Source organism: Phaseolus vulgaris, chromosome 4, assembly GCF_051622355.1.
Source record: "Phaseolus vulgaris cultivar YP4 chromosome 4, ASM5162235v1, whole genome shotgun sequence".
NCBI lineage: Eukaryota > Viridiplantae > Streptophyta > Magnoliopsida > Fabales > Fabaceae > Phaseolus > Phaseolus vulgaris.
This window is the reverse complement of record NC_143501.1, coordinates 14,265,914-14,275,050: the sequence shown is the minus strand read 5'-3', so window position 1 is coordinate 14,275,050 and position 9,137 is coordinate 14,265,914. Positions and strand designations below refer to the sequence as shown.

Below are 9,137 nucleotides of genomic sequence, written 5' to 3'. Positions count from 1 at the left end.
ATAATTTCCCCCCCAAAAAAAATCAAAGAGAATTATAATTCATGAAAGCAAACAAACTCTTTTTTAATTTTTGTTATAACTTCCATTTTTTTATTTTCATTAATTTAGAGTTTATAAAGTCAACATTACATATTTCCATACATGTATTTGAATAATTTTTTTCATCGAATTACATTTTTAAAAATACAACACCATAACTTCAAATAAATGCCCTTAATTTTTGACCAGGATAAAATTTGGTTAGTTTTTAAAATTTTGTAATTACTTTATATTTCCCCCTTAATTTTTTGGGTTCCCCATGCCCTAATACCTAAATTTTTATAATTTACACAAATATTGCTCGTCCCCTCTTTCTCTTACCCCCAGTCGCCGGCGACAAAGATCCCAGACTCCGACGCCCTTCGCGCCGCCGCCGCTAATTCTCTTAAGCCCGCGACTACCTCTGAAGGTGTGAAGCTGTACTTCCCTGACCAATTCCCAAACGAACGAAGCCCTTTCTCAATCTAGGTAACCCTTTCTCTTATAGCCTTCCCTTGACAACAACAGGCTCTTTGAAGGAATACTTTTTTCACTTAAAAATCCGTTTTTTTATGCAATGTCTTTTTCTAACACGTATTGGAAGCTTTCGACTAGTATAGTTCAGTGGCCTTGTTAACTTCAGAGTTCTTTGGTGTAATGCCTTATTTGAACGTGTTATATTCACTATAGCTGTACCCATCGTTGCATATAGGGGATGGGGTTGCAATTTTTTTGTCTCGTGGTAGTTACACAGGTGGGTGGGTGGATACTGTAAGTTCTTAAGCAAAATAGGATTTGTTTGGGAATAACTCAAAAAGGGGTTTGATTACAATAATATAGCTAGTCCACGGCCAAATTCCTTGCTTGCTACTTTGTGAATCATAATTAATCCCTTTCATCTGTCAGATTAGATAATATAAAATTCTGATGTGAAGCTGTATGGACAGATTGAAAAAGAAAAGCAATTAGGAAAGCATCATCATTCACCATTGTGAATTTGTACAACTTTCATGAAAAATGTGCTGAGGAAAGCACTTGCCCTATTTGATTCTCCAATTACAGCATATATTTGTGCTATTATTCCTTTCTGCTACATATTAGCACTGCATGTAACTGTTAAGGCCTTTGAGTATGACAGAAGCCTGATTGGTTTTGAACAAGTTAAATCCATTTGTTGTAGTTTAAATCCTATTGTGGACGAAGAACTCCTTTGGCTAGAAGATTGATTTCTTCCCCTTTAACAATCTGAAGCCAATTTTCGTTAAGGAAACTGTTTTCCTTTTTTTCTTCAAATTTTAGTGCAATTCTCTTGGGTTTATTGAATGCTTTTGTTTAGAAACACCACAACACTGAGAATGTTTATGTTTTGAAAATTATCCATAGGTGAGAAACTAAGAATGGTGGAAGAGAATGAAGAAATAAAAACATTTAAGGATTTGGGCTTAGCTGAATCACTGGTTGAAGCTTGCGAAAAATTGGGTTGGAAAACTCCACTGAAGATACAGGCAGAAGCTATTCCTCTTGCATTGGAAGGTTGTCATTTTATTAAGCTTTGTAATTCAATCTGGTGTTTACCTTCTTAATTCTGGTTGTGAAACAGGAACAGACAAAAAAATGATAATACTTAGATTTTCAACATGAAACTATTAATATAAATAGATAAATATCATTTCTTTTATTGATTGCATTGTTTTTTCAATAGTTTTCCATTCTAATTTCAATATTTTCTCCTATGAAATTGCTTATTTATTTTCGGGGGTTGTCTTTTTTAGGAAAAGATGTGATAGGGCTTGCCCAAACTGGTTCTGGGAAAACAGGAGCTTTTGCTCTTCCTATATTGCATGCCCTCTTAGATGCACCTCGCCCAAAAGATTTCTTTGCTTGCGTGCTGTCTCCCACTAGGTTCGATATTTGATGCCTAATCATGGGCTTGATCATCATATGATTCAAGTTTTATTGTTTGTAATAGTCCTGACTGATATTTAGCAAGTTTATTTTATTTTTTTATCATTTTATCAATTCAGAGAACTTGCTATTCAAATTGCTGAGCAGTTTGAAGCTCTAGGTTCAGAAATCAGTGTGAAGTGTGCTGTGGTGAGTTTCTATTTTTCTGAATTGATTCATTATTTTTGAGATTTATTGCTTCCTATTTGCTGCATAACTTTGAGTTTGTTCCCCAGACTCTTTTCAGCTTGATACGTAGTGTTACAGGGTGGTTAGGCACTGTGTTAATATTCTATTTAATACATGAATATTAAAAATATATTTGATTGGCATCTTTTCCTTTTTCTCTAGCTTGTTGGAGGAATTGACATGGTACAACAATCCATCAAGATAGCAAAGCAACCTCATATTATTGTAAGTGTTACCATTTCTGTAAGCATCCTTTGATTTTATTTGTTTCTTGTACTTGGATAAAGTTAGGTAATAGTTGAGTGAGATCCAAAATTTAATCATGAATATGTTTGTAAATATATCACTAATGTTTCACTAAAGAAATGCATTCTTTTTCTTGTTATTGTTTGTCAGTTTCTAAATCAATTACTGGCTTATCTTATTCATTATTGGTCAGAATTTTTTGATAAACATTGTGTTAGTTGTATGATTTCTCTTTCACAGAATTATGATGAGTTTTGTTCTTATTTTCTTAAACTACTACCTCGAATATAAATATACATAGAGAGATATGTATGATGTTTTGTAGTTGGGAAGCTATCCAATTCTAATTATGTTAGAGTATTTGCATAAAAAGATTTATTTTATTGCTGGAACGAATTTATATTGTTGGTTTTTCCTTCTATTGTTTTTAGCATGTTTGCTTTCAAATATAATTGTTAAGCTGTTTAGCATGGTTCACATGGTTCTTGTAACACTCACTTTAATATAGTTATGTTGGTAAAATTTAACTCATGCAAAGGAAATGATTGATCAAATACCATGTTTTAGATGTTTTGAAAACTTAAAAATGTTTTTAGTTTCTTAGGAAAATTTTAAGAGGATTGTCCTATTATAGACTCCAAGTTTGTTAAGCTGATCTTGTAGTTTTTTATGTCATGCATTAATTCTCTTCCTTAAAGCCAAGGTGTGGTCAGGCTTCTCAGTCTATAATGTCATGGTTGGTTCACTTAGAAGAACAAACCTCATCATGGCGAATAGGATAATATTATTTATATTTCACCTCTAGAGGTGTGCTATCTATATATTGAAGAGATTCATTGGACTGAATATTCTACAATGAACATTGATAAACTGATTTAGAATTTCAAATTCTTGTTCAAAAAGTGTCTTGGTTTGTCTCTCTTTTTTCACTTTTTTCCCAGTTTTTTGTTCTGGTCATATATGCTTTTAATTTCCCCCGTGCAATTGGCAACTCAAACAACACAAGGGATTCCATTCTTTTTTGCTTCATAAGTTGATTTTTCATTATCCTATATTTGCTTTGTCTTGATAAATAGACTAATAACTTTATACTTATCCCCCTCCTCAATTTAATTGCATGAATGAAATCTGGTTGCAACTTTGGTCATTTTCATCCCACAGACTTAATTTGAAGTTCGTGTTCCTCTTAACTCCTGTATCTTGTGGAAGTCCTATGTTTACTTGGACTGTTCTTATTTTTTGGTCTATGTCTTGGAATTCAACTAGGTCTTTATCACGAGGAAGAATATATTTAATTATTGCTCTTTTTGTTAAAAAACATTACAGTGCCTGAGTGAGACTGTTTATGGGTTGAAACATTGCACTTGAATGATACAATATTATTCATTTAACAAGAGAAAGCTGAGTTTATGCACAATCTACTTGTACAAGATTGATATTGTGCTTCTACTTAAGTGCTGTCTTTAGTTTTCTGCTAATTTTTGGCTGTCACGGTTTAGGAGTGCTGTATTTGTTTATGTTGCATTTGATATTCATGCAGGTTGGGACCCCTGGACGAGTTTTAGATCACCTAAAAAACACAAAAGGATTTTCTCTTAGTAGATTAAAATACTTGGTACGATTTCTACATTTTTTTTTTATATATAATGAATGAATTATTGATTTGATATTACTTTCTGCATCATAAATGTTCATATACTTTATGAAGGAATACAAATGAATGCTTCATTCCTAGATTCCATTTTCTTACTTTGACAAATATAAGTGAATGTTTTTTGTAGTTATAAATACTCCTTTTTAAGAAAATTGAAATTATGTCAAAGTTCAAAAAATAAGCAAAGAGTAAGAGGGCATACCTTCTATTTTCACCAGGAGACTCTTGTCTGCATTTCTATGCCATAAATGTGCTTGGACTAACATGATTACTCTATTTTGAGCAGGTCTTAGATGAGGCAGATAGGTTGTTGAATGAGGACTTCGAGGAATCACTTAATGAGATTTTACAAATGATACCTCGTGAGCGGAGAACATTCCTGTTTTCTGCGACAATGACTAAGAAGGTATTTTTCTTTATATAATATGAGATATGGAACCCTATTTGTGGCTGGTCATTGGGGAGAGTTTATTGGAATTTAACATAAATTCTAATTGTTGGTGTATAATCTTTTCATAGATTATCAAAAGCATTTTCTTCGTTATTTTAAGACAAATCTATTATAGTTCGTACTTATGTTTACATGTGTGTTCTTCAATAATTAAGTTATGGTGCGGATGAAATTGAAATGTTGGTTTCTATTGGCTTCTTATATGCTGCAGATACTTGGTTGCTGACATCACATCTAGTTTTATGTCTATGTAGCTAATATATCTGGTTGCACTTACTGTTGCAGGTGCAGAAGCTGAAAAGGGTTTGTTTAAGGAATCCTGTGAAGGTAACATCGTAATAGTTCAAATGTTTATCTATGGAGTAGATTACATTCCACATTTTGAGAGGTGCTTAAATTACCTTGCCCTGTCATCTATTTTGAAAAATTATACACCCTTCTATTGAGATATTAATATCTTAAAATTAACCTTAGGGTGTTCAAAATTTGTTCAGTGGGGACTCATTCAAAGTTTCTCACCATTGCTTAGAGGTTCATTTACTTTAAAATAGACTATAAATATTGCTTATTTCTTCTCTTAAGGGACAGTGTGTAGCTATAAAATTAGAAGTATAGGCAATAAATTTAAGCATCTCTCGAGGGGACTATCATTAGTTATATTACTTGTATTGTATGTATAAATTCTTAGGTTCTGATGTTACTCAAATTGTTTAATTCTTTTTAGATTGAAGCAGCATCTAAATATTCCACTGTTGACACATTGAAGCAGCAGTATCGTTTCTTGCCTGCCAAACACAAGGTTTCTCTTCTCCCATATTCAGCAACATCTTGGATTTTATAAACAAGAAATGACCATCAATTGTACATTAATTTTCTTAACACTCATCATTTCTTGGTCCAATGGAGACTGTAAAGTCTACTAACTAAAGATATATTACAAAAGAAACTTAATGAGTGGATGATCGCGAAGTACAAATCTGATATGTCATTGTTTTCCTAAAAAAAGTCTGTTGCCTGTGACAAACTCCAACTGTAAATTAATTCTTCCCATTCTCCCTTATTCAGCAACATCTTGGATTTTAAAAACAAGAAATGACCATCATTTGTTCTTAATTTTCTTAACACTCGTCACTTCTTGGTCCAATGGGCGGAGACTGTAAAGGCTATTGACTAAAGATGTATTACAAAAGAAATTTCAAGAGTGGATGACCACTAAGTACAAATCTGATATTGTCCTTGTTTTTTCCAAAAACAGTCTGTTACTTGTGACGAACTCTAACTGTAAATTAATTCTTACCGTTCTATTGATTTAGCCAAGTGAAAGTATTTTATGTAATCAAATACCATAGATACTGCTATGCTAGAGAGTACAATGTTTGTATGAAACACTTGTAATAAGTTAGCTATTTGGAATGAAATTAATAGAAATTCATATATTTTGGGTTTAATGAATCATGACATTTTGCATATGACGACTCTGTTAAGTAATTATGTGTTTCTCTTGTAGGATTGCTACCTTGTATATATCCTTACTGAAATGGCTGGAAGTACATCAATGGTGTTCACCCGTACCTGTGATGCAACTCGACTTCTAGCATTGATCCTTAGGAATCTTGGTTTAAAAGCCATACCTATTAATGGTCATATGAGCCAGGTAATTGTACTACAGATCTTGTAATATGATTATTAATATTTGTACTTTGTTGTCAACTCTTCTTTCCTTGGGAGGGGATGGTGTAGGATGGAATAAGGAACCCTCTCTTATCTTTTCATTATTTACCTGGGAGTCAATGGAGTATACTAATTTTTATTCTAATAATCTTTTGACAGCCAAAGAGACTTGGAGCTTTGAACAAGTTCAAATCTGGGGAGTGCAATATTCTCCTTTGTACTGATGTAGCTAGCAGAGGATTGGATATTCCCACTGTAGATATGGTGATTAACTATGATATTCCAACAAATTCCAAAGTAAGATGTGTTATGTATTTCTTTTATTCTTTTTTGACATGTTCTATTATATTTATGAATTTACAATTAATCAAAAGTTCACAGGTGGTCTCCTTTAATTATTGGAATTTGTTTTCTTGGTAATACATGACACATGTAAATTAACTCAAGACTTGGAGTCATGCAAATAGATCAAAGATTTTGGAATTATTTATTTTTATATTCTCTGGATTCCTGACCTTGTTAGCTACAGGATTATATACATCGCGTGGGAAGAACTGCTCGTGCAGGGCGCTCTGGAGTTGCTATTTCCCTTGTAAATCAGTATGAACTTGAGTGGTACATTCAAATAGAGAAGCTTATAGGTGAGTAGTATATGGCTAAGCAGTCTTTACTTTAATATTTTAAGGAACAAAAGTTTCTCAGGGATTGATAAGTACATGTATTCTTCAGGAAAAAAGCTACCAGAGTATCCTTCACAGGAAGAGGAAGTTCTCCTTTTGGAAGAACGTGTTAGTGAAGCCAAAAGATTAGCCACCACGGTAAAATTTTGTATTAAGATGTTATATTTAGACTATTTTGTATGTCTATTTCTTCTTAGAAGCTTACTAAATCAACGTGAGAGATTTTGTTGGAGGTTGCCCTAGTTGGATTTAGTTTTTATTGATTACAGTTTTCAGGTATTATTTAGTTTCTGAGAGCATCCAATTATGGTACAAAAACCCTGTTGGGGTAGTAATGCATAAGTCATAGGTTCTACTCTGGAACTTGTTTTGTATGAGTTGAGTATGTGAGGACATTACTCCTGGAATTAAATATGATAAAGGATTTCTGACACCAGCCAATGTTTATGTGATTTAAATATTATAGTAGAAAGTACTCAAATGTTTGTTTGTTTGGTTGTGTAGAAAATGAAGGAGACTGGAGGGAAGAAGAAACGGAGGGGTGAAGACGATAATGATGGGGAAGATATCGACAAGTACTTGGGTCTCAAGGATGGAAAATCATCCAAGAAGTTTAGAAGAAAATGAAATCATATAACTGCTGGTGAGTGAATTAATGCGGCAGGTGAATGAATCAAATGAAGCCTGAAAATTTGAGGATAGACTAGACTCAGTGATCATGCAACTTGTGTAATCCATTTTTGGGCAAATTTTGTTATGAAATTAAAAAAATGTTTCTCCATGGACTGATTAAACAACTTCCTAGTTATACTTAATTGAATTTACTAGCGGTAGCTGTCTGTTTAAACCTGAAACCATAAAGAATCCATATAAAGTAATTTAAGAGATAGGTGTGTTTTGTGCAATTACCTTATAGCTTTTCTTTCAACTTGTGGACAAACACAACAAAAACCATGGATGTTGATAGGTTTCATATTGTAATTGTTTGGGATTATGGAGTAACATATCTTGATTTGCTTGAATTAAAAATACATCTTTACTTTTTCAGTAACTGCATAGAATTTGTGTTTGTAGTTTGGTGTGAAATTTGCTATAAATTTTCTTTTGAAGTGGTGGTGATCCTTATTTTCATTTCTACTCTTGCAGTAAATTTACTTTCATTGGAATATATGGAATATTAGTTGCCCAGGGAATTTGAGAAATTATTGATTTGTGTGGAGGAAAGTAACTATATTCCAAATGATCGTATTTTCTCCCTGCACTTCAGCAATATAAATTTATATTTTATTATGAAAATTTTATTTTAAAATGTAAAATCATGATTATGGATGCACAAGTATGAAGTTTACAAGAAAACGGCTTCTTTTGTTAGGAAAAATAAATTGAAATGAAAGTTTTACATTTAAGATTGTTAGAGGGACATAAAATAATATTTTCTTGTACTCCACATTTAATTAACCCAATAATATTCTGTCTATGACTGAATGACCTAACAAGCAGGATAAGCAGGTGTATTAAATCATCTTAGTCCTATTTGATTTGTTAAATATAATGTATTCAAGGGTCAATATAGTTTTTTTTGAATTTTAAGTATCTATTTAATTGCAAAAGAAAAATATGTTTTACCTATATACCAAAAAAAGGATAAATGGAGCAGTGAAGCTATAGTTGTGAACATGTTCACTCATCTTATCCATTATTCACAAAGTAGGTGACATGATATGAAATTAGTATTTTATCTTCGGTAAGAAACCATGAATCTAAGTTTAAACCACACTTCATGCAGTCATCTTCTATAAAGTCCGGAGTAGGTGACATGATATGAAATTAGTATTTTATCTTCGGTAAGAAACCATGAATCTAAGTTTAAACCACACTTCATGCAGTCATCTTCTATAAAGTCCGGACGCTCTTCTTAAATGGCGTGTCGGTATCCGATACGAGTATCAGAAATTGACATTCGCATGACACCTGTAGGACACGTATTCGTGAAGTGTCCAATTCAAAAAGTATTTGTTAGATTTATGACAATTCTAGTACGGTTCTAACACAATTAAAAAAAAACATTAATTTTCTAAAAAATCAAACTTTATTGTATAAATTGTTATTATGATTATAGAAATTCTATAAGAAACAAATCCTTGTGAACCAGTCATGAAAAACATCTTTCTGCTCCAAAAAATAATCTAGAACATACTTGTGCACATAAATCTTTATTGTCAATTTATATAGTTCATAATTATATAATATTATAATATATAAATCCATGTTCCCATGTCCTACA

At 32.3% G+C, this 9,137-nt stretch overlaps 1 protein-coding gene across 1 annotated transcript; it reads left to right on the top strand.

Moving 5' to 3' along the window:
* The first annotated feature begins 263 nt into the window (after positions 1-263).
* LOC137837303 (DEAD-box ATP-dependent RNA helicase 10) lies at positions 264-7,904 on the top strand. Its single transcript, XM_068646270.2, has 14 exons — positions 264-507; positions 1,402-1,551; positions 1,791-1,920; positions 2,043-2,112; positions 2,314-2,376; positions 3,938-4,012; positions 4,338-4,457; positions 4,788-4,829; positions 5,227-5,301; positions 6,010-6,156; positions 6,333-6,470; positions 6,703-6,814; positions 6,903-6,991; positions 7,358-7,904. The coding sequence occupies exons 2-14, from the start codon at positions 1,416-1,418 to the stop codon at positions 7,478-7,480; spliced, it is 1,320 nt and encodes a 439-aa protein (XP_068502371.2). The 5' UTR covers positions 264-507; positions 1,402-1,415; the 3' UTR covers positions 7,481-7,904.
* Positions 7,905-9,137: the final 1,233 nt, after the last annotated feature.

What these genes read in the sequence shown, in the direction of transcription:
- LOC137837303 (XM_068646270.2), top strand. Translation starts at nt 1,416, where the DNA reads ATGGTGGAAGAGAATGAAGAAATAAAAACATTTAAGGATTTGGGCTTA. An exon ending in CAAAGCAACCTCATATTATT is followed by an intron (nt 2,377 to 3,937) that starts GTAAGTGTTACC and finishes ATATTCATGCAG; the next exon opens with GTTGGGACCCCTGGACGAGT. An exon ending in ATATTCCAACAAATTCCAAA is followed by an intron (nt 6,471 to 6,702) that starts GTAAGATGTGTT and finishes TGTTAGCTACAG; the next exon opens with GATTATATACATCGCGTGGG.